The sequence below is a fragment of the Ochlerotatus camptorhynchus genome, unplaced genomic scaffold (assembly GCF_037179485.1).
Source record: "Ochlerotatus camptorhynchus isolate MF236.1 unplaced genomic scaffold, CSIRO-AGI_Acam_v1.1 ptg000431l, whole genome shotgun sequence".
Classification (NCBI taxonomy): domain Eukaryota; kingdom Metazoa; phylum Arthropoda; class Insecta; order Diptera; family Culicidae; genus Ochlerotatus; species Ochlerotatus camptorhynchus.
In genome coordinates, this window is record NW_027040917.1 from 110,764 (window position 1) to 137,038 (window position 26,275).

The 26,275-nt window shown below is 37.0% G+C and overlaps 2 protein-coding genes across 3 annotated transcripts in view; both read left to right on the forward strand.

Annotated features, from left to right (window-relative positions):
* Window positions 1–25,451, forward strand: LOC135711310 (uncharacterized). 2 transcript variants are annotated; one of them, XM_065234101.1, is made up of 3 exons: window positions 1–222; window positions 23,498–23,627; window positions 23,701–25,451. In XM_065234101.1, exons 2-3 carry the CDS (start codon window positions 23,528–23,530, stop codon window positions 25,227–25,229), a joined length of 1,629 nt encoding a protein of 542 aa, XP_065090173.1. In that variant the 5' UTR covers window positions 1–222; window positions 23,498–23,527; the 3' UTR covers window positions 25,230–25,451. The 2 variants fall into 2 exon arrangements, with proteins under 2 accessions (XP_065090173.1, XP_065090172.1); XM_065234100.1 differs by lacking the exon at window positions 1–222 and adding an exon at window positions 11,219–12,960.
* LOC135711311 (ATP-binding cassette sub-family G member 1) overlaps window positions 1–26,275 on the forward strand; it is a 213,352-nt gene that overhangs the window by 84,856 nt on the left and 102,221 nt on the right. The gene's annotated exons all lie outside the window — the stretch shown is intronic.

Here is a 26,275-nt window from a genome sequence, read left to right on the forward strand (position 1 = left end):
GATAAGCAAATAAAGTAGTGGAATTAAATGGAAAATACTAATCCTTCTCTCTCTCATTATACAGGTATTCCACTAAGACGCCCACATTCATCAGGATGGGTTAATTGTCTACCTTACCATGAAAACTAGGGTGGGTCAAGTTTGTATGGCTCCTGCTCCCCACTGCTCTATCGATCTATATTGAGCTTCCAACCAGTACTGCAAAAAACTCTACAATACACGGTAATATTGACAATTCTGCTTTGGTCACTCATTTGAGCTAACAGTCATAGTCAAGGCAAACCATTTCAATTGTCAATGAAAATGCTGTCAGTGACGAACATGTGTAGATTTTTATATTAACTATTTTTTAACGAAATTAAATTACTTGAGCAACAACTACATGGAGCGGTTAATGTGAACAAGCAGCTATGTCCTGAACTGCTTGGATAACATTTATGTGACACAGAATGTACGATATTACACTTTTTGTTACCAGGAGAATCTTTGTCATTGACGAAAAAATGAATGAGATTTTGACGAAGGTTTTTTTGAGGATCAAATCGGCAAGTGACTATGTGATGTCAATATCGCGCGAAAGTCTGTCACTGGTTCCAAAAACTGTGTAGAATGATTTTGGTGACTGTATATTGACTGATAGTTATTATAAAACTATGCAGAACAACTTTGTTGAAGACCGCCAATCGATACGATTCCTGAGCAAAAAGTATTTTTTTTTTACTTAGGCTAGGTTGTATATTATGTAATATAGCTTTGTAATATGGATATCACTTTGAGGTGTTCACACTACGGCAAGGTAATATAGTTTGACGTTTGCATTTAAAACGGATGTGCATGCATCAAAGTAGCCTGGAATTTATGTGATCCGTTCCGTGTTCAATGTCAATCTGTTGAAATGAGTGATTTCAAAACATTATATCCAGAACAACATGTGAAAAGGGCATACAAGCTTTTTGTAAACAAACCTTTGTAGGCCCTTTTCTCACCAACCGAGGGTCGCCCACGCAAACCAGCAATATCATCGGGAAGGAGAAAGTGTCCCCTACCCGGTGATGTTAAAGGTTTGCGTTGGTGTCATATGGGTGGCGAGAAAAGGGCATAAGAAGGTTTGTTTACAAAAAGCTTGTATGCCCTTTTCACATGTTGTTCTGGATATACGGTAATAACCCAGTACAGAAGATACGTCCTCCCACGCTTCTAGCAGCAGATCAATTTGTGGCGCAGACCAAACGTTGCGCTTTTTCAATTTTTTCCGCTTCGAAGGACCGAGCTCTTCCATAGTAACGAGACTTGATCTGAACAAAACGTTGAACAAATGGAAATTCTTTTCAACCAACCGGAAAGGATGGTCAAAACTAATTTGAAATTGACAAGTGACATCTAAACATTCTGTAGTTCTCACTCAGTTCTAACTCAATCGAAGACACTACCCAAATAAACCGTGTTGCCAGTTGTAGAAAAGCTCAATTTTGAGTGATATAGAAAATGATATAATCTATATTACCCTTTCCAAGTAATATTGGATGACGTATCAGATATATGGGATATTATGTAATATAGTTGATGATATAGCCTCTATATCATGGAAAACTCTATATTACGTAATATAGAGCCTAGTCTGAACGTACTATTAGGCCTAGTCCTATACGCATGCGTTCAAGCGTATACAGTAATCCCTCGATTTATGCCGTGGGTGATGCCGTCCTCCCACCGCTATTTATCGGCTGTCCTTTAACCAATTTAGCTGATTTTCTGTAGATACAGTTTATGGTTGACACTAATAACATACAGCGTAACTAGTTGAATGACTGCCGAGAAACAGCGGTGGAAAAATGGAAAGATTACTGTATATGAGCATGAGTGTATGCGCGGAGCACTTGGTGTAATGTAAATAGTTAGTAACTTTCCACATAGAAGTCTAATCGATTTGTGATCTTGAACAAAGTTATTCTGCATATTTTGCCTAATCTAAGTCTCAGGTATGGTTGAAATCGCGCTATTTTTAATTTTTGACTAGCTACTGAATAGCTCTGTGCCGTTTCCTATACATTTTGCCATACTAACTTTGAGCTCCGGAGACGAACCAGCGTTTGCCTGAAAGTCTCCTTAATAAAGATAACTAACTATACTAACTTTGAAGTTCTGTTAAATTCAACTATGTTATGTCGCAACGTACCACTAATGGATGCAATGTGCGTGGGTCTCAAGCCTCAGTTGGTCCAACAACCTCCCATCTTAGCAACTATATAGTCATCGTTCGTTATGCAGCCTGTCGGGCAAGTGGCGCTCCGCCAGCAACTCATGCAACGACTTTCAATGACATTGAAATTCACTTTCAAGATCATGCACCATCGATCGGGTAAAAGTTGCTATGGAATGCGTGCTAGTGTAGAGTTAGTCATTCGTTTGTAGGCATAAAGCCTGTCGTCGAGCAGACAAGATAATAGATTTGTTAGTGCCCATACCATGCAAAGTAGCGGTATAGCGGCTCAGTAGCCAGCAGCAGCTGAGTGGTCAAGGCCATCTTTGTTTATATTTTCTGTTCGGTTGAGCGGCGTGACTATCGCGAGTAGGCCATGTCCTCCTCACCGCAAACCCTCCATCGTGTTTGCGATTTGCGTAGTCAAGTCGTGCTGTTAAAGCCATACATTTAAGCGGCTTCGGCATAATGAGAAAGTCGCGCGTGTTGTATTTTTGATTCAGCTTCGACCAGGAAGCGTCTCTGGATGTTTTTGAAAATAAAACCGATTCGAAATTTCTGATTTCCGTTTCCATGGACACAGATTTTCCACTTCGCCAAACCATGGCGATCTTCAAGGACGTATTGGATTGATCGTAGCATTTTTCTGGCAGCGATGTGAAACTAATTTGCAACAGTGCTGACTTGCATTAGGAATCGAACGAAAAGGTTGATGGTAAGCAAATAGTCAGAGCATCGTAGCTGCGTGTGACTTCAAACGTCAAGTTGTAAAAACTTATAGCTTGCCAACGTCATACTATGCACAACGATTACGATCGGGTTTGAAAATAAAATGGAATGTAACTATTACAGATGACTTCTAAATGTATTTACCTTTCCATTAGTTTTGACAAATAATCACAAATTGATGAGATATTCATGAACATATAACACCGCTTCTTGACTCCAAATCCGTCATACGAGTTTAAGTTTCGCCCTAACTCATTGAGACGCCATTGAATTCAATCCAGCATTCGAATGAAGGGAGGAGCGCTGTTGTTGTTTTCGAAAATAATTTATGTAAATATATATATGATGAGTTCTTATAGACTATGTTTTGTAGCTCGAAACCATTGATATATTTTATGTTTTTGCTCGATATGACGGAAATGGGCACATATGCTGAAGTAGTTCTCTAACCTACATTATATAAAACTCTTGAGTAACATTTGAAATGGGCCTATGTCCAAAACGTAAACAAATCGTGGTTTGATACCATTCTTTAGCACCGCTTGATAGCTACTAATCATGTAGGAAAGTTCCACATAATTGAGAAAAATCATTAAAAATAACTCGATTTTCGAAACGGCCGATCAACAAAATTTTTCGATTCGTTAATAGACCCGCACGCTAAAATGGAAAAATTTAAAATTCAATTTCTGACTTGTTTACGTTTACGTTACAAGTTAACATTTCAAATGTTACTCTAGACTTATGTAAAAAAAAAGCGCTTTCTTTACCCCTTTGACGAGAACAGGTAAAAGTGTTGCCGACGCCGTCATTTATCCTAGCCGAGTACAATGTTTTTTCCATCATCAGGTTGGTGTTAATTTTTGTGGACGCAGTTTCGACAAATTGACAATGGAAGTAATTGTTTACAAAACCAGGTTCGACATTTTTAATATTTCTGTATCCATATTTCTAGTATGGATCGTGCTAACCAGTAGAGTTATATCCTGTAAAAGGCCATAATTCTGCCCAGCATCTAATTCCGCGCATTAGTTCTGCATTTTACAGTTTATTATGATTTTACCTAAATAAATATTTTTCTCAGATACATGTTAATAATTTATTAATAAACTCAATATAAATTATCCTCAATTTATGATGAATTGGATTTTTTTTAAACTACGCCAAATTACGCCTTAGGTACGCAGAGTTATGGTACCCTATGATGGTAGCCACATTACCTGCTGTAGGTATTAAAAAAAAAAAAAAAAAAAACAGAAGTATAGTAACTAATACTGTTTCATCTGAATTTGAAAGTGTTTCGGAATATGCATTCAAATGCAAATAAATATCATAAGAATCGCATAATGTTGGTAATTAATACCAATGGATTTAACAATCCGCAAGATAACATCTCATCCGTAGCAAGCAATCATTATAGGTTGATGATCTGTGAGTAGACTGCTAGGAATGTTTGAATTTTGCAATGGTTGAATAATTAACATGAGCTCTACAACCTGTAATTCTGGTTACATTGTTATTTAAAACAGCACATGCAAACTATAGCTATAGGGATAATTGCTTCATGTGTAATCCAATCTAAACTTGAATCGTAAGCTCAGGTTTGATCAAGTGACGGATTGATTATGTGTAAAGAATTTGTTTCATTTTAACACCTGTTATCTTGACATATTTACCAAGGGGATTTTGACACGTCTTTTTTTTGACACTGATGAAAGCTGCATATTGTTGTCGACATACGGATATGGATACAAGCATTAATTAAGTGGAATTAAATGGAAGATAAGCACTTTTTTTGCTGTTTTAACAACCCAATTCAATTACTTTATTAGTACCGTGCCGATTCAAATTTCGGACACTTAAACTCGAATTTCGGACACTTTTAAAAGTTGATTATCTCGGTCGAATATGATCCACATGTCTTGTAAATTTTATTTTTTTTGACTAGTGCCCTCCACGATCATCTAACATTATTACTTTGTTTCTAACTGGATGTAATATTTAATTAAAAATGAAAGTGTCCGAAATTTGAATCGTCCGAAATTTGAATCGGAACGGTACTCATTTTCAAAGACTGTTCAATTTATAAAACGGACACAGACAGAAACATTCTAAAAGACATCAAAATGCTACACTCAATAGTTTCATCGCAAATGACCATATTCCGCTTTTTTGATATCGTGATATTTTATAGATTCGCGCCGAGCCCACCATTCTGGTACTACAAATAAGTGCTATACAAATGTAGTAGTACTGAAAATAAGTAGGATACAAATTAATAACGTTAATAATAGTAGTAGTAGAAAATTCGGTTTAGAGTTAACTATATTATAAGTAGTAGATTATCGAGCTATCCAAACAAAGTGTATCCCAAGTTAGTGAATAAATCCAAATCCAAGGTTGCAAAGTGTTTCCTTTAAAAAGAAGAAGTGATTTCTAGTGGCGGTTAGGCGAAATCCCAAAAGATCTGTAGAAGAATCAACTGGAGTGTTAGCTGATGCTCACACCCCACTCAATAAAGTTACAGTGCCCATTGGATTTTCTCGCTCGTTAAATTTTTTACGGAAATCACGAACCTGCTCGAACACGTCCCACTGCATAGTGGTCCAGAATGCAGATGTAGGTGGAATGATATGTTTTGAGCCCGAAATTGAAACTTTAGACTAAAAGTTTCTTCTACAAAGTTGTTCCCTATAGTTTGGCCATCATTTTTATGACAATAAATTCTAGGGTGTTTCCTTTTATCATTAAAATCAAAAATTTAACTTTTTTGTTTGAATAAATTAAGGTATACAATCTTAGGCAAAGTTATAGCTGAGCTGATTTCAAGCAACTTTGTATAAAAACACTTTTTTGTATCTCTTTTAAATTGGGTGTAACTAGAAAAAAAAATGGGTTTTCTCATTTCAAATTTCTCAGCAAAGGTGTCTTGAACTAACTTTTAGATCTTTAGAAGGCGCACATTTTTGTTATTGAGTTATTGACGTTTTTCAACTTAAAATATGCCCCTTTCAAATGTTAATATCTCTGGTTGTGGCAAACAAAAAAGTTTTTTACGGCATTTGAAAGGGCGTGTGTTATTCTCAATAATATGAAAAAATGAAGGCATGTTATTTTTTAAAATCGTGTAAAATTAGTTTGAAGATTAGAATTAGAAGAGATACAGACAACAAATTTCGCTATAAAGCATTCGTCTTAAAGAGTTTTAAACGTCTCTAGAATATGACTTTCATGAGAAATTTGAAATGAGCCCGCTTGTTAACTTTTAGCTTATTCATATCCCGAAGCATGGAGGGATCAGTGGAGAAGGCAAAGGTTTGATAATCGCAACGTTCGTGGTTCGAGTTCCCCAGTCGGCGCTTTTTTTTCGACGTGATTAATTTCACTCACTAATACACTCTAAATTTGTCTTTCTACATTTTCTTGCATTGAACTGCATTGTAAGCGAATCTTACATCCTCCGGTTGGGTGTAGGACTAGGAACTTAAGTAAGAATTATAAAAAAATTTAAATGAATTAAAGATGAAAAGATGTCTGTGTCCCTTGAGAATGGAAATGTATAAGCCACACAAATACAAGAAACAAACATAATTTAAAGTAAAAAAAGTCCTTAAGTTAGGTTATGGTTCTTCTGAGAAACAGGCGGAACAGGCAATCAATAACATAATAAAATAACGATTTTATACGAAATAACACGTATCCACAATTTGGTAGAGGAACTTTGTTTAATTAATTACCAATTTAATTAGGAAATTAGAGAATTAAGGAAACAAATTAAATGATTTATTTCAAGTTTGTAATTAGCTTTATGAAATGTAAGATATCACCAGTGAAGCTCCATTTACTTCACAATAAGTGGAGGAACCTTACAGAAGTTCTGAGGAATGAAAGGAAATATAGAGAATCTCAGTGAGGCTTCATAAACAAACTGCCAAAAATTCAGGATAGTTCCATGATATGCTGGAAAAAAATTGAGAACCCTTAAGATGTTCCGAAGATGTTTCGACACCTTCAGAGAACTTATGAAAACTTCAGAAATATTTCAGAATCTTCACAAAAGTCCAGAGAAGTTCAGGGAAGTTAAAATGTGTTTACGAAAATTCCATTTATTTCAAGGGAATTGAATAAACCTTAAAAAGTTTTTCGAAACTCAGGGAATTTCCTGAAACTTCAGCAAAGCTGGGAGAGAATTTATGTATCGCAATAAAAATTATATGAACATCCGGAAAATGTGATAGTATTTTATCATAGAATTTTTTTTTTTTTTATTATAGTCATTTTAACGCTCTTGGGTCATTCGTGACTTGTCCGGGGGTGAGATTTGAACTCGTGACTTTGGCGTGAGAGGTATGGATGCTAACCACTACGCCGGGGTCGCCCCCTATCATAGAAATTTCAAGAAGTAAAAAATTGCAATTATTTCGCTTAATCATTTAGAGATAATCAATGGGGTTCCAATAATTAAAAAATGTGAGAACTTTCATTATGCACCGATATGTTCAAGAAATTCCAGAGAGCTTCAAAGAAATTTGGATATTTTTTTTTAGTTTCATGATGTTCAACGAATTTCCGAGCACTTCAGAACACTTCGTAAAGAATATTTACAGTGACTTATAAAGAGTTATGGGGAATTATGGGATATTCCGAGAATTCTATGATTGACGCAAAACATTCAGAAGTGTCAGGGAAATATGAATATATATCAGAAAGTTTCCCGGAACATTGAACTAATTTAGAGAACTTCGGTCCATGAGTTGATGGGTCGAAAGGTAGGGTCTAGTTGTGGGAGCTGCCTCCCTGGTGTCAGTAGCATTGATACTCAGTACGGAAAACAAGATCTACCGAAAATCAAATCAATGTTAACAGAAACACTCCAGGTAAGAATAAAAAATGTCAAGGATGTCCAGTTAAGTTTAGGGAAAATTAGCAGCTTAAGGCAAAGTTTCATGAGCGTTATTAAAATGTATTAAACTAGGGGAAGTACAACTTGATCTGAAGTAATATTTGGTGTAAAGATAGGTAGTTATCATAGCTTTTATTATAAATATTAATGATATTAACTGTCAAGCGGAAAGCTACAAAGTCTAGATTAGAGGTTCCCCAAGCAGCAAATTTCTCCAAGTTGCAGGCTCATGGCGAATCGAACATAAAACGACCACGGAACCATCACGCTGGGACTCCGTTTACAGGGGCGGCGTAGTCAGTCGATTTTCATTCCATCGGAGGACAGCACATTGGTTCGCAGACGATAAAGAATTACAGAAGTGCAGAGATTTCCATTAACAATTCGAGAACTTCACAGAAGTCTTTGGAACGGGAAGATCCGATAACTACAGGAACTTTCATTGAAAATTGGGGAATTTTAGGGGGAGTTCAGCTCCATTAGTTTCAGAAAATTAGTGGGACATTTTAAGAAGCCGTCTCTCTCACACAACACAAACGGTAGAATAACATTCGAGCAAAAAGAAAATTATCAAATAACTATCATATGACATGTGTGATTTCATTCTAATTCCTCAATTTGGTGTAAATTAAACCATTTCTGATTAGAAATGTTAGTACTAGGACATCATTGCTTGGTTTTATTTTTTCAGAATTCACTCAAGCACAACAGCAGCATCTCTTATTATGAGAAAAAACTAAAATACATGTAATCGTGGCAATCTTCAGCGACAGTGTCGTATTACAGAGCCTGTCATATGACATTTTGGTTTAGTACTGTTCTATGATAGCTTGTTTTGCAAGTGTCGGAGGCAAAGGCAGTCAATTATCACACAAAATGTGTCGACTACCGTAAACGCTTACAAAACTGGTCAGGAAAGAACAGAGAACATCAGCGCAGTTCTGTTAACATTAGAGAAATTACATCAATTTGATAGAAGTTTCGAGAACTACAGAGAATTGTAAAAACTTTAGAGAAGATCCATGATAGCGGTGCTGGTGGTGTTGTGGTAAGCGTGATTACCTCTCACCCCAGCAGGCCTGGGTTCAATCCCAGTCGGCGCCGCCGGGATGTTCTGAGGCATAACATATCTGATCACGGGAAGTAAAGCCGTTGGTCCTCGGTTCATGACATGAGTTGATGGGTCGATAAGTAGGCTCCAGATGTGGGAGCTGCCTCCCTGGCGTCGGTAGCATTGGTGCTCAGCACGGAAAACAAATCAAGGAAAAAAAATCCATGATCGTTAGGTAGGTTAATTAGCCTCAGCACAATTTAAGGAACTTGCAAGTAGTTCTAAGGACCACATAATAGTCCATTCCATATTCAACGAAGATTTGTCTGAAAATTCACTTGAAGATCTCCTTAGCATTTGCTTTGCATTCTCTGAATTCTCTAAATAATATCAACAGAATATGCTTTGAATGTTTTTCGCAATTCCATTGCAATATTCCTCAACATTACGAACTATACTCTGAACTAAATTTTAATTAAATTTTCCTTAGAGTTACCTTAAAATTCTCCTGAGTAAGTAACGGTTTGCAAAATTCTCAGAATGTTCATTGAACTCATTTCAGATTTCTTTTTGAATCTCACCTTTGGATCCTTGGAATTCTACTCTAAGAATTTCTCTTCACAAATTTCTTTGTTTTCTCCTCATAATTTAGTTAGAAAACTCTCCTGGAATTCTTTTTCGAATTCCTATGGATATCTCTTGTAAGCATCCACACCACTCCCTAAGTAATCTCTAAAAAAAAATCAATGACTTATTCTCCGGATTCGATACCACGAATTTCATGAAATTATCTTCAGAATGCGCAGGAATTTTCTTCTGAAGTTTTCAGGAGTTCCGCTCCCCAGTAGTTCCTTTGAGTTTCCTTAAAAATTACTTTAAATTCAAATCAGGGTTTTCTTGAAATTCTACCCACAACTATCTCAGGCTTCAAATGGAATCTAAATTTTCTCAGAAATACCTTGAAAGCAGATTGCACTTGTTGCTTTTTTCAATGATTCCCAGAAGTCCCAGTATGAGGTCCGTAGAAATTATAGTAAAATTCAATGAACCTTTATAACCGTTTAGTAATTTTACTCCAGATGTTTGAAATTTTCTTGGAGTATTACAATTGTTTAGTCCATCTTGTTCAAATTTAAAATTTGTGGGAAATGCATATTCTATAACATTTTTTTTAAAATATTCTCTGATACTTTGATATTTGCAGGAAAAATAAAATTCCCTAGGATTCCGGGTTTCCTCATTTTTCAGGTAGTAGACACCCTGGCTAATACCGTGGGTTTGTCATAAACTTTCTATTGATCTTTTACTCTAACGGTTCATATTTGTGGTTATGAGATACTAGTTGATTTTTTTTTTAATCTTTATTAAGCAGATTTTAGCCACGGGCTAATTCATCGCTGAGAATCTTATTGAATGGTTCTTAGTAATCAATCTTTTATTTGGTGTGAAACTTAAGTAACTTTTAAATCAGTTTGCTTTACTACTATAAGTCACTTATTTCTTCAACATAGTCACTAAAATAATTTTTTTGACAGCATAGATCGCTACCAGCCCTGCAGCTTCTGTAGCGAGCGTTTTGCCGGCTGTCAGGTTAGTGTTCTAGATGCACTTTCGCAGTTATTAATTGAGAGCTTCCTATGCCAACCAATGTAGGAATTTGATATTGTTTGGCAAACACAATGATACTCTATGCCCAGAGAAGTCGAGAAAATTTCCAATCCGAATGATTTCCTCGATCGGACCGGGAATCGTACCCGCATCCTCCGGCTTGGTTCAACCGTGCCTTTACTGACTAGGCTATCTGAGGCTTCATCTTAAAGGACAAACGCAGCAGGAAATGTGTTTGCACTCTTGTTATTTATGAAAGAAAAATCAGTGAAGATAACGTCTAGAAATGTTGTTTGGTTTTAAAATAACCTTTAAGCGAAGACAACATATCAAGAAGACTGGCAACTCTTCCATTTCTCATGTGACCGCTATGAGACAGGCACAATCGCATTATCTGTTGCTCAAATGTAAATGCTTTGAACGAATTTGATATCAAAGATTACTACCTCAGAGGAAAGGTTTGTGTCTGTCGCTTGAATTTTGGCAAAGTTGTCAGTCTTTTGATATGATGTCTTTAAGTCAAAGCCCCGTAACGTGGGTAGATCACCTTTTCGTGGTACGTTACGGGATGTAACGTACCACGGAAAGGTGATCCTAGTCCTGACTACTCCTAGTCCAGACTACTTCAAACTATCCTAGTCCTGACTACTTCAAACTAGGGGAACAGTATATTTCAGTAATCCAAGGAACACATCTTAGTCCTTGTTACTTTTTATGCCTTGTTGATAGTGACAAGACTCGGTTTTGTCTACCGAGAATGATCTTGAAACAAGGAAAAAAAAATGAGTTAGTTGTCTTCATCTATGTGATTCCTAATCTTCTATTCGTTGTTCCCTAGTTTGAAGTGGTTAATACTAGGGTTCTGATGCCTGGCCATTATCGGTGTCATACCTTAATTTTGTTGCTAGGAAATCCAATTTGACTGACAAAGGGGTGCGCCTTTGGAGGGTGTTTCAACACTCCGAAGGGTATAAATAGCTGGACCTTTCAATTAGAATTGGATCCTTGCGATAAATGCAAGAGTGGCAACTGTAAAAAAAATCGAATACTTCATCATTTGTCAATAGTGATGGAGTAATACGACATGCACTAAACTAAGGACACGGGATATACTATAATAGATCAATTTACTGGTCGCAGTAGTGTTAGGTCCCGAACAGGGAAAAAAAGTCAAAGATTATCCACATTATTTACAGTTCAGTTATTTACACTGATCTACAGGGCGCAGCTATCAATCTGGAGGATCGCATTCGCATATAACCCACGAAGCGCAGCTTTGATGACTACTGCTTTGGGATCCACTTATTCCGTGCAACCCCCACGGAAGCATTAAAAAAACAAACCTCAGGTTCATTGCCGTCATCTCCGGGTCTCGATATGCGCAGTGCAGTTTACGAGATGCATGTTATATTTTCATTACACCTCAATGGGTGTCGAGATTGCATAGCCGATAAATGGCAGAGTGGAGTTCAGCAGTTTGTCAACAACCTTTCAATTATTGTCATCGCTCAATTGGCCAGCGATGCGGAAAATGAACACAAAGGTGCATAAAATCTTGGATTCATACACAGATGAAAGCCTTTGTTGATTGACTGAGAAAGAATAATTTATTCAATGATCCACAATTGATCTTGTCACCCATAACGTCTTGAAATTGAAGGATGTTCAGAAGTGTGGCCCATAAATATATGAATGAAATATAAAGTGGTCGTTTTAATCGAAAATCCTTAGAGAATCAAAACTTTATAGGTGTGTTTATTGTTCCGTCCAAAATTATCATCTAAAGTATATTTAGACCACCCTATTGTTCAGTTAAATTGGTGGCAATTACAATGATTAGTTTGCGGAGATGATTCAGTTAAGCTTCAGGCTTCAATATATTATAGTGATGAAGCTGCTCCGGGTTACCCCTTGGAAGTCAGGAATCTTGACATTCGGTAGAGAGCCTTATTAATGTGTGAACAGAAAACAATTGAGGCAGTTAGTCTTAGCATTTACCACAACATTCCAATGGAAATTTGTAACATTGAATTAAAAAAAAATGATACAGAACCTTTGATTGTTGAATTATCAACAAACCAATCAGCGTCCAATGAAGTTGCGTAATTGTAGCACTGCACTTGTTCGAACACACACAAGCTATTGGCTCCGGACATGCAACGGAAAGGTAAAATTCTGCCAAATGGATCTTATCACCGGTTGAGACCGATAGCGAACACATGAGCCACACCGCCGTATAATGTGTCCCATTGGCTTCCGGTTAGGTGTCGTAAGCAATCAAGATGAAATTTTCATTTCCCTGTTATAAATGATATGGTCCCCTGATGGATGCGCTTAGTATGTCTAAATAAGCCATCCGACAGTGATTTAGTATTCATCGGAGAACAGAGAGCGGAACACACGGCCAAGTGACAAGTGGCTATGAGCAAAGTTTTGATATTTGTTGTGCTTTGTGCGGTTGGAACCGATGTGAGTTAAGAGTGTCTGTTTTTTTATTGTTTATTTTTTGGGAAATTTCCATTGCCATCAAACAATTCCATCAGGAGAATTAATTATAAAAATATGAAACTGGTCTAACATAATTTAAACGTCATTTTGAAAAAAAAAAAAAATCACCATATCCAAAATGGCCATTTTGTTGCAAAAATGTGAATGAATGCCCTAACAAACAATTAGGGAAAATGACGGCTTCCGCAATACCTTCACCTATCACGTCATGGGGGTTAACAGTGTCCTTGAAAGCTAAATTTTGGCATGTAGATGCATTGTGTTTCAGAGCATCTATTGACCAAATTTAAGTGCTCTAAGAGTTTTTTTTCACCCCATGACGATAATAGGCTAAGGTGTTGCCGAAGCTGACATTTCCCCTATTAAAATCGGGGAAGGTCGCGTCATTTTTTTTTTGCAATTTGGCCTGAAACTGCTCTATGGTCAGTAGTATTTCCATTTCCCGGCCATTTTTGGATACCCAGGAATCGGAAGCAGTTGGTGGCTCTTCTCGGGAATTCCCGGCAATCGGAAAATATGTTTATCTGGTTACCGGATAGAATTCGTCAAACTTTGCCCGAAAGTTTCTTCCAACATCTCATAGAAGGAAGATTCTTCCTTCATTTGTTGGAAGTATCTTAAAACTCATTAGGTTCTACTAGTTATCTCCGCAAGTGGAAATTGTATCCTACTATATCTCATACAGAGGTTCCTTACGATATCCCACGGAAGACTCTTCTGACGTCTCCTGGAACTTTCTTCCGACTTACCCGAACTACTTATTTCATTCTTTGGAAGTGTCTTCCAGTGTCTACGGGATATTTTTTTCAGAGTTTACCCTGGAATTCCTTCCGACTTTTCCAGGAAATCTCTTCCAACTTCTTCTGGAAATCGTTGACGCCTTGCCCTGGAAGTTCCCACCGGCAGCCCTAAGTCTGCACCTTTAGAATTGATAAAACGATCCATAAAATATTTAAAAACATCGCAGGAAATCTCTTAAAAAGTGTGAATGATCCTTAAAAAATATCAATATGATCCATAATTTATGAACCTTGGAAAATTGCTCCATAGACGAGTGCACGGATGGATTTGAGTTCACTCACTCGACAAAAAGTGACACAATAGTGGGGCCCTGTTTACTAAAAATGAACACATGAATAATACTCACGTAACATTTGAAACGGGTCTATCAACTTATGTACACAAAACTTGTTAAGCCTTTTTCGCGCGAACCGAATACGCTCACACAAACTAACAACACCATCGGGCAGAGGAAATTCTCCCCTTCCCGATAGTGATCTTGGTTTGCGTGGGCGTACTTCGGTTCTCGTGAAAAGGACCTAGCAAATTATTTACGAAAGTTGATATGCCCTTTTCAAATGTTACGCGAGCATTATTCATGTGTTCATTTTTAGTAAACAAAGCCCCGCTGTTGTGTCACTTTTTGTCGAGTGAGTGAACTCAAATCCATCCGTGCACTGCGTAGCTACTCTGTTTTACCAACAATCAATATGAAACTAACGATTTTAAATTGGCTCACCACTTTAGTAGCCTATTGGTCCCAAGCAAACGATTAACGTAACCTATTCTAGTCGAAATTCTAGTACTACGCAATGTTTGTTTTGATTCGCTAAGAAAGTTTGACAGATAAAATGAGGGGTTATTGGTTTTTCCTATGTTTCGAGGGGTGATTCGACAAGCTTGGGACCGAAGATAGTACCAGAGGTGAGCCAAAAAGTTGAGCACGTTTCTTTGGGACCTACTTGTCTTAGAGTTACCTCTATGGTTTTACTGTTCCGCCCGTGTTTTTTTTTGTCAGAAGAGCGGAGCAATGGACGAGCAGCTAGAATAAGCATCTAACGGGTGTGCAATAAAAAATGAGAGTTTTTTTTCAGTTATATAGCTAACGAATTCAGTATTTTTTTTTATTAAAAACATAATGTTTATTCTTCAAAAAAACGTCAATGAATATTGGAGCAGGGACCCTGCCCGAGCAAAGTCCAGTATCAAAATGACAGCAAATTGAAGTCAAGTTTTGATTTCAACATCAAACTGAAATCATAATTTGATTTCAGTTTTGCAATTCACAAATTTGATACCAAATGTTGTTTTAAGTTTGCTGTACATTTGCTTTTCAAAAATATGTTGTTGCGGGTTTGATTTCATTGCCTTAGCATAATCAAGTTAAGTTTTCAGTTAGCTCTCACTGATAGCAGAAATAGTTTTCAATGTTTGTCACAGGAAGATTTTTTTGCTCTCAATTTTGATATTTTAACCGTTAAAACGACCAAAACGACAGCAACCTGAGTTATCATTATCAGCGAAATCACAACATCAAATTTAGATTCCCATTTGATCTCAGACTTTGCTCGGGGATGCTCTCACAAGAGTGCTGGGCGGCACTGAAATCAATCTCATTTTTTACTGAACACCCGTTAAAGAAAGCTTCTAAACAATATTCCCTAGAATGCTTCTTCACACTCCAAACACGATGCAACCGGTAAAATGTGTAACGGAAAATTGGTAATGCTTGAAAAATCATAACTCAGCAATTTATCTAGTCTTAGTCTTAAGTTTCAAGTAGCGCCCATAGATTTGAAGTTTATCAATAAATAGCTGAGCTATAATTTTTCAAACATCAAACATTTTCATGAGCACAAACTTGAGTTTCTATGGATCTTTTTCATTAGTTTTAGGTTCATTGCTGAATGTTTTATGGATCATTTGCAATATGTGTATGGGTATTTCTTACAATTTTAATGCTCATTCATTAGATATTTAGCGGTATATTTTTACAATTCAAGACCAATAATTAAAATGGCCTTAACTTCATTTTGTAAACAAACCTTGTAAGGCCGTTTTCTCGCGAACCGAAGTCCGAAGAGGCAAAACAACATAATGAACAGGTAGGGAAAATTTTCCTCTACCCGATTGTGGTTTGCGAATAAAGATTTCGGTTCGCGAGAAAATGGCCTTACCAGGTTTGTTTACAAAGTGGAGTTAAGGCCATTTCAATTGTTGGTCTTGAATTGTGTTGCTAAATTTGACTGAAAATATGAATCATATTGATATTTTTATGGATCATTCGCACATTTCAAGGGATTTTCACTGGGGTTTTATGAATCATTTGGGTGTTTTTTAAGGATCGTATATAAATTTGTTATGGATCATTGCCTGGTTTTGATATTCAAAAGTATGATTGCCAAATAATAATTGAATCCCTCAATCCTAAATCTAGCCAAATCTTTGTTGAAAGAGTGACGGAAGATAACTATCGGTTTGAAAAATCATCCACTTAGGCTCCTATCGCTTTTCATGGAGGAATTTCTCTTCCTCCAGCGTTTTCTCTTTTGCGCTTTTCTCCTGCTGCAACAGGTCTAGGGATTCCTCCAGGCTGATCTCATTGATACTTCCTTTTCCAGATTCGGATCCGGCATCACTCCTCGCACTATTCTTTCTGCTAGGTGGTTTCTTTGGGACAGACTTCTTGGTTCCTTTCGGCACCTTCAGCATATTTGTGCACTTCGAGCACGTCTACGGAAAATTCTTTTCAGCTGTTGTCTTACCAGCACAACTATAATGGGTCCAGAAATCGTAGACATCACACTGGACCATATCATCTACGTGATCATGGCCTTCACAAAGCGTACAGTTTCGATCGCTGTTCTGTTCTTCGCTCAACGGTGGTGTTGATTCCTCTGACATTTTGAGGTTATATCCGATGTTGTTCTTCAAGAATGTTCGGTTTAATGAAAGCAACTTCCTCAGAGCAGTCTCGTTTTGGACAGCTTGAAGCTGAAATAGGTTTTATTATAAGCATTAAGATCGGTTTATATTAGTTTTTTAAGTGCACAAACTTGAATTTCTATGGATCACTTTCTTTACTTCAAGGTTCACTGCTGAATGTGTTATGGCAATTGCAATATGTTTATGGGTAACTCGTACAATTTCAATCCTCATTCTTTAGAAATTTTGCGGTACATTTTTACAATTGTGTTTCTAAATTTTACATAAAATATGGATAATATTGATATTTTTTATGGATCATTCACACTTTTTTGAAGGATTTTCTCCGATGTTTTATGGATCATTTGGATGTTTTTTATGAAACGTTTTTCAATATTTTATGGATCATTTATTGGTTTTTATATTCAAAAGTATGTTTGTCGCTCCCACCGGCTTCCTCTGGAAGTTTCTTCCGGATTTTCTGGAGAGGTTCATTTAATTTTCCCGGAAGTTTCTTCCGGGTTCACTCCGAAGCTTTTTCTGACTTCGCACGATAGTTTCATACAACTTTGTTCAGAAGTTTCAATTTAATTCGGAAGTTTCTTCCAACGATCCTACAAGAATCCTCCGTCCTTTGGAAGTGTCTTCTGACATCCCCGTAATTTATAACTTGTAACTTTTATCAGAAGTTTCATCCGACTTCTCCACGAAATGTCTTCCGGCTTCGTCAACTGTCCATCTAGATTCCCTTAGAAGTGCCACATGTTTCAGAGATCCTTCGGAAACTGCTTTCGACTATTACCGGAAGTTTCGTTCAACGTATAGATTCCTCTAATGTCCCCAAGTTAACCAAATAAGTTAATTTCCCGGATGCTGTGGTCTATTTTTTTGTAAAAATGTATGATTAGCATGACTTCTGTGCACGCAAACCAAAAATTTATTACAATGAATGTTAGTTCCATTTCCTATCATCCTCTGTTCATGAACATCGCAGCGAATGTTAGAAGTTGACCTTGCAGAAGATGTAATGGTTTTTTGCCTTTTTTATTTCATGTTCTGTCTGTGCTTTCACCTGCACAAGCAAGCATCTGCCTTGATTTTTATGTATAACATGGTAGAACGACGCACACACTTGCCTCGAATCTCTCCAGCAGAAAAAGCATACGAAGTCAAGTGTGAGAGGAAATGAGCGCTTCTTGTTTGCTTTTAGGCTATCCTTATTCAGAAGCATGGAAAGAGCAGTGGAGAAAACACAGGTCTGATAATCGCAACGTTCGTTGTTCGAGTCCAATCGGCAACCTTTTTCCTATTTTTTTTTCGACATAATTAATTTACCTCACTAATACACTCTACATTTTTCAGTCTCCAATTTTCTTGCATTGGAACGCAGCTAGGTATATCGCATCCTCGGTTCATGCGGTCTCCACTTACATCCTCTGATGATGGATCCCACATAATTGTAAGCGAATCTTACATCCACCGGTTGGGTGTGCCTAATTTGGGCCAATACATAAATTCAGCGATCGACTATATTATTATATATTATTCTCACTAGTTCGTTAGTTTTAACTAATTTTGTAATTCAAGCCATGAATATCAGCCCCGCAAAGCTACGGCAAATCAGCCTGGAAAAATAAACGCATTATATAAAAAATATGATATGAGACATGTAACAATATTTTGCTGAATAGTGCGTGCTACTCTCAAAAACTTCCTGGACTATTGGGGTGTGCTGCTGCCGTTGTCCTCATATATGAGACTGGTTGATAAGGATGACGTCACAACTCATGTTTCCGATGTTTACCTTACAGAATAAGCAATTCACATCGCATTGAAATGCAAAACACTTCAAATCCTATTTTGAACAGTAGTGTGATTCAATGTGCAATACAATAAAATTCATAGAGAAAAATTATCAACATTTCAAAATTTCAAACACTAGAAATCAACGTATAGAACACATTGAACCATGGTGAAATACACTTAAAATAAATGTGATTGCTCATATGAAAAATCAAGTGTTTAAACACTTCGATCAGACCTGTGGACTATTTGACTGTAGTGAGCAATTTGTTTAATTACCCTCTATCTAACGGTTTTCACTCAAATGAGTAACTATCCCGAAGATGTGAACTTTCTACATGGCCGTGATAATAAGAAATGAGGCTTTATTTTTTTCCTCTGTTCGGGACCTAACACCAGCTGCGGCCAGTAATTTGATCTATTGTATTATATCCCGTGTCTTTAGTTTAGTGCAAGCCGTATTACTCCATCACTACTGAGAAATGATCAAGTATTCGATTTCTTTTACAGTTGTCATTCTTGCATTTATCGCAAGGATCCGACTCTAATTGAAAGGTCCCGCTATTTATACCCTTCGGAGTGTTGAAACACCCTCAAAAGGCGCGCCCCTTTGTCAGTCCAATTTGGATTCCTTAGCAACAAAATTCAGGAATGACACCGACAATGGCTATGCATCCGAACCCTAGTCTTAACCACTTCAAACTAGGGAACAACGAATAGAAGATTAGGAATCACATAGATGAAGACTAACTAACTCATTTTTTACTTGTTTCAAGATCATCCTCGATGCACAAAGCCGAGTCTTGCCACTATCAACAAGGCATAAAAGTAACAAGGACTTAGATGTGTTCCTTTTAATACTGAAAAATCCTTTTCCCCTAGTTTGAAGTAGTCAGGACTAGGATTCGGTGGTAGATCTTACATCCCGTAACATACCACGAAAAGGTGATCAACCCACGTTACGGGGCAATGAGGCACTGTACTATTTTTAATTTTAATTTTGCTCACTAGGGGCACCTAGTGATACATTTTTAAATTATATTATCCGCTATCTGGAAAGACTCGCTCACCTGAAGAACTTTACCAAATACGAGAGCTTTCCATATGCTCAGGATCAGTAGAATTCAGTGAAAATAATATTTTGCTCACAAATGCCTCCTAGAGAGCTTATTTTGAACGACTATCTGTATCTGTCATTAGAGAGATTTATTTACATGACTTACTATGCCAAAGACGCAAACTATAAGAGAAATGAGACTTATCAATATTTTGCTCATTGGCACCTTTTTCAACTAAACTTTAGTCTATCTGAAATGTCTAGCTAAGCTGAAGAGCTTTGTAAAACAGTGGAACTTAGTAGAACTGAGTCATACTAGAGTTTGCTTACTAGCGCAACCTGGTGGGTAAATTTCGAACAGCTATGACCATGTTACAGTCGCTATAAATCAATGGAGACGCTTAGAAGTCTAGTCCCATAAAAGTGTTGAACAAAAACCCAAGACTTGATAACATAAAAAAAAATATAACTCAAAAGCGAAAAAGAACACATTGCTGATTGTGTAAAAAAGCCAAAATTTTCAAGGAAAAATTAAAAACATATTAAGCCCACTGTCTACAAACCATGAATATCATAAAAAAAAACTAATAGAATTTATGTTGTTCAAAACCAATTCCTTTTTTTATATGACAATTTTTTAAAAATATTTTCAATTATCTTTCATTTGGAATTTTGATCTTTAAAATCGTCTCAGTGGTTCAAAAGTTTTGAATTTTTGAAAAAATAAACTTTTTTAAAACAACCCCCTTCGATTTCTATAATTTTTTATTGTAAAGAAAGTTGTTGTAATGCCTTAAGATTTAGTGAAGAGTTTAAATAAGCTGGTTAATTAATTCATAAACATTATATATTTTCTTAAATTTTCTTTGATTTTCAAAATAAATCTAAATTGTATATTTCTAAGTGAAATAATAATTTATTTGGAATTAAAGATTTTTTTTTTGGTAAATCTGCATATGTAAACTTTTTTTCTCATGTCTAACCGTCTTCTAGTTAATTCGAATTTAACAATGCAACAATTATTAATTTGCAATATTTTAGACCATTTTCTTATATTGATCGCAATGTCCAGCAACAAAATGAGTTTTCCATACATTGTATCATTAGAAATAGAGAATATATTTATTGCAATTTGGTTGTATGTGACTGGATTATAGCAAGGATATTTTATAGTTCCAGGAAATGGTTTTACTTTCTTAAAAATCGGATCCAATTTCTTGTCAGCCTTCTTGTATTCTTCAGTAGAAACATGTAATTTTTGTTTGAAGATCCTCTTTACGACTATTTGCCCAGTCATACAGTTGTTTAGAGTACACCACTGCTAGAAGGTTGATTCACATCTTGCTGCATTCCATCATTCGAAGGCGTTTTGTTCGATGGCAAACGAACTCATATCTCAACACTCATATCAATAGAAGTAAAGTTTCAGAGTGAAATAACTTCGGAGTTTCTTATCTTATCGATTATTAAAAAACAATTTTTCAATTTCGTAAGCATATTAAGAGATGAAGGGGGAGGGGGGCTAACTATACCTCCACCCCCTCACTCATATAAATAAAGGTAAGGCTTCAAACTGCAATAACTTCAGTGTTTCTGATCTTGTCAAGTTGGTATCTTCAGATGTATTCACAAACATGTGCTCCATTTAATAGGCGTAGTTAGATATGGGGGGGCTTACTGTATGCTTTCCGGGGCTCACTTATATCAATGAAAGTAAAGAAAAAAACTAAAATAACTTCGGAGCATCCCATTTCTCGAGTTGGTCGGATGGGTTATTCAAAAACATTTGCTTAATCTCATAAGAGCAGTTGTAAAGCGAGTACTACCATTCTCTTTTCTACTATTTTGGTGCAGTATATAATGTCAGATATATTCACACAAATGTCATTAGATTGTAATGATTAAATTTAATTTTAAAATATTCTACGATTTCTCAGGGTACTCTTTTCGATGCTCTTCTATCCTTAGATATATTAGAAAATATTGCTAATATTGCAAATATTCCTGTTGAACTAGGTTTCGGGTGGATTTCTTGATAAGTCAGATATTAGCCTCACCCCTCATTCAGCCATATCGTTGACAACCATCAAGGAAGCAACTCGTTGTATCGCATTGAAATAATCTGTATCATTACTCCACTCGTTTACCGGTTTTTGCATGAAGCCGGTCGAAATTTCGAAAAGGAATCAGCACTGTTAGATGTGATGTTTGGCTTGGGAGCCCAACTGAAACATAGGCCACTTAAAGTTAGCCCAACAAGCGAAATCCGACTGCACCTACAAATTTCAAACGCAATGCGGAAAGCCGAGTTACAACCAATCGTCCCCAAATTTTGCACAGTTGTTTGGGACTCCAAATGGAACCAAAAAAGGGTTGTTCCCTATTGGTGCGGTAAAGTTAGCATTTTTCCATATAACGATGACCCACTCTACTATTTATGATTGTTGCCTCTATTTTGACAAACACAATTCTACTCAAGTATACAGCTTATAGAGGCCTGAAAAAAAAATAATTTGGCGGGTTTGTCAGTGTTGGGAAAATATAAAAAAAAAATCAAATCTCACCAATAAGGCAGATCACGCATGATTTTTGCAGACAAAAATCAACAAGCAAGCAACTGCGAATGATATTACAAGCTGTGATCTCGTAGCTACGAATATCAAGCTAACAAAACTCACTAGCTACAATTCTAACCAAACCGTGGTGAGTTTGAGTTTCATGATTTTTGTTACACCAGAACGTGATCCGAAGCTACCGTCACTACTGGCGGCAGTAGCTTCGTATCTACCAACGGTGAAGAGAACAGAGAGATAAAAAACAATATTTTCTCTTTTTACGCTTCATTGATTCGCTCAGCTTTATTTTTACATCGTAAATAGTGTGAATAGTCTCCCATATCGAAGGAGCTTGTAAAATCAATATCAAGCATGATATTTTTTTTTTTTCAATATCACACGTAGTATTGAGAGCGTATGAGAGCGGAAATATCATTTGATTGATGATTTTTCCAACACTGATTTGAGTATCAACTTATAAATTCTTCCACTGAAAATCACGACTGATGAACGGCTGGACTTAAGAAAAAAGCTTATGTATAAAAATCGATGGCGATTCAAGCATTATGCGTAGTTTCTAAATAAATTATAACTTTTCTAAGAAATATGCAATTTCGTTATATTTTGAAAATCAATTAAATTAAAAAAAAATATATTGATTTTTTTTAAACCAACTACCAACTTACACTCTTCCCCAAGTTTTAGAAAATAACTGCAGTTATTTTTAATTATAAAAATTGATGACAGGGTGTTGTAAGGAAATCAACGTTTTATGTATTTTTTACTTTTAATATACTGATTTTATTGTTTTCGTCTTTTTCTTTCTCAAAGAACATTTAATTACTTACAATTTTTCCTTAAATGTCATTTTGATCAGATCAATAATTTCCATGTTATGATTTTTAGAAGAAATGTAATCATAAATACGCCCAAAAAAAGTTACTCTCGAGAAAACAATCATATTGAAATGAAAAATTCAACCATTAGTAGCAATCGGAAGCACTCATGTCCATCCAGTTTGCGTTTTGGGCTGTAAATGCTCTTAATGGTTATACTTCTGCACTAGATTCTTTAGACAACCACGAACCAGTGATAGCAAGGAAAGCAAACGCATAATAAGCAAGTCTGGGAACAGACCTTAGATCGAAATATTTAAGTTTAACGTACTGTGCTTTATTTGTGCTAGCACAATACATTTAACTTAAATATTTTGATCTCGGACTTGCTTATAATGCGCTTATTTTAAGTTACTGTAAGTCAAGCAAAGACAAGCATTACCAAAAACTGGTCAAGTATTTTATGGACAGACCCGTAGCAGATTGAAATTTTTTAAAAAAATTATCAACAAATTTTTACGTTTCGATAATTCATCATACAGCGCCACCATGTGAGGGCACAGCAGAACATCATGGAACAGGGCAAGATTGCTGTAATTGGTGCAATCGCTAAGGGCAAAGAAGTCATTGACCATGGGGTGAACGTCAAATCGGAACGGCAGCAATCCTACGGTTCGTATTGTTGAATCTGGTAAACTATTGAAAGCATTCTCAATCATTCCTTTTCCTTTATATATTGTACTAGACATCTTTGGTTTGAAGTTCGATACGAGCAATGGTGTGGGCTCTGGATTTGGGGATGCCGCTACGGAGAAAAACCTCAACAGCGTGGAGGATGATTTGGTTCGGCGCAGGAAGCGTTCGCTGGATGTACTGGAAGCACTGCGGGCCGCAGGATTGATCAGTAACTCTGCAGGGGGAACCAATGTAAACATTGTGAAAATAAACAGCGTTTCCAATGTGAACAACTATGGACCGGAGACAACAACTGAGGGTTCTACGCGCAGGAGGAGGTTGATTGGGAACTTTCATCGTCCATTGGTTTTCAGTGTGCTGGATCAAAAGGTATCATACGTGAGCAGTGATACTGAATTACATAAAAATGAACTGTTTAAATCGCACACGGAAGGTGAAAGTCATTCGAATCATTTGGAGAAGATGGAGGAAAAAGAGGTTTATGGACCCGCTATAAGGAACAGGCGATCACTTCGAATTGATACTGTAGATAAAAGTCAGGGACCGGTCAAAACGGATTATTTGATGCAAAATGATGACCAAAAGTTATTTGGAAGCCCAAAAATTAAGAGATCGTTGGTCTTGAGTAATTTGGAAAATAAAGCTTCCTACTTCACCAGGCGCTCAGAAGCTAAAGCCGACGGATCCATGAAAACTCATACGTTTACTGGATCCCGAGAGGCAAAATTGAGCAAGCTTTCAATTGAACCTGAATCAGAGGGTCAACGGAGAGCGAAACGTTCACCTCAGGAGATGGATGAGGGCACAGTTACGACTGATCTACCTCCGCGTAACAGAACGCGTCCCGGGCCTCCCGATAGCGATGGAGGTGGTCCTCCTTCAGGTCGACCAAGGGGACCTCCTCCCGATTGTGGTGGTGGTGGTCCTAAAGGTGGCCGCAAAGGTGGTCCAGGAAAAGGTCGAGGCCCGCCCCCACCACCTTCTGAAGAGAGCGATGAGGATCAAGCCAACGATGCGGCACAGCGAAAGAAACGTGAAACTTCCGGCGATGAAGTTTCTAATGAGAGCAACTCCAGTTATTACAGTGATTCATCGAGTAGCGAAGAGCATACGGGTCAACGTAGAAGGAAACGAGAAATCAATGCTAATTCTGGCGATGGAAATGACACTGGAACAGATTCTAGTGATTCCAGCGCATCCAGTTACTACAGTGATTCATCCAGTAGTGAGTATAGCGATTCAACGAGTGAAGAAGATCAGGACTCTGAATCAAACGACGGCGGGGAAGATACGCAGGACGAAACCACTGGGAATGAAGATGACGTGCAACGTACTAAGCGATCACCTTGCAAACGATCAACGACGCTACCGCCGGATGAGTTGAAGAGAAGAAAACGAGAGGCAGAATCGCAAGAGGATGCCGGAGAAAAAGTTGAAAAAGATGTTGCCTGGTTTTCAGATGTGATGAATAAGTTTTTCAGAGCTGTGAAGAAGGTGGCCGATACGGCAAAGCAAGTATTTAGCGGAGGTAAAGCGGAGACAGGTGGTGAGGGCAATCCTGATGCAGAACGAATGTAATCGCGTACCCGTTTATCATATTTTTTATTATTTTCAAGAAGTTGCGCAAAACTTTGTGGCAATTTTACATCACACGATCATAAATAAAGACAAAAAAAGCAAGCATAAAACATAATTGAGTGTACATGGATCAATCAATTTTGAGAGGATTTGTGATTTTTGTATTCAGTAGGAATATCACTACATGCCATGTACCAGCATGTACCCTACCATAGTTATCAATATTTTCCTAAAGAGAATGTCTATGGAGCAAATCCAGGCCAAACAAAGTGAATTCCAAAGATTCCCTTCCTTTGATTGACTCTACATTTTTCATGTTCGATATTTTTCAATAAGTCATAGCTCGAAACCGTCTCGTTTCATCTAAATGACGTCTGAGACAAAAAAGTAAAGACAATTTATGAAAAAACTACTCCCGGTGGTAAAAACCCCCAAATTGATAAAAGCTTCACTAGCAAAAATAGCGTATTTTAAATATTGTTATACTGACATACACAACATAATAGCATGGGGGGCCTCCCTTAGCTCAATCGGTAAAGGCGCAGCTACAAAGAAAGACCATGCTGGAGGTGACTGGTTTCGATTCCCGGTCCGGTCTAGGAATTTTTCGGGTTGGAAAATTTTTCGACTTCCACAAGCATAGAGTATGATTGTACTTGCCACACAATTATACTTGGTGAAAATTTTGGGCTCCCTGTCTCAAATCATTTGCAAGTACTTGAAATCTTTACTACGTCCTCAGCTTGAGCATGTAATAGAACTTTTTGACGTTTAATCGCCATTCTCTATCTAGCACGCGAGGATGAATGGATTCATTGTTTTCCCACTAACTTGATTTCCTCTTGCTTGCACTCCAGTAGTATGCGCCGATTAAACGTCCAAAACGATCTATGAAAGGTAAAAAAGACGAACTGTAACATAACCTTTGGACGATCGATTTTCAAAATACTGGTTACTCACTGATTTTTCAAATGTGCGCCCTCAGCCACCTAAATTTGCAGTAAGCGTTGCCCTTATCTGCTTTCACATTTTTTTTAACTCTTTAT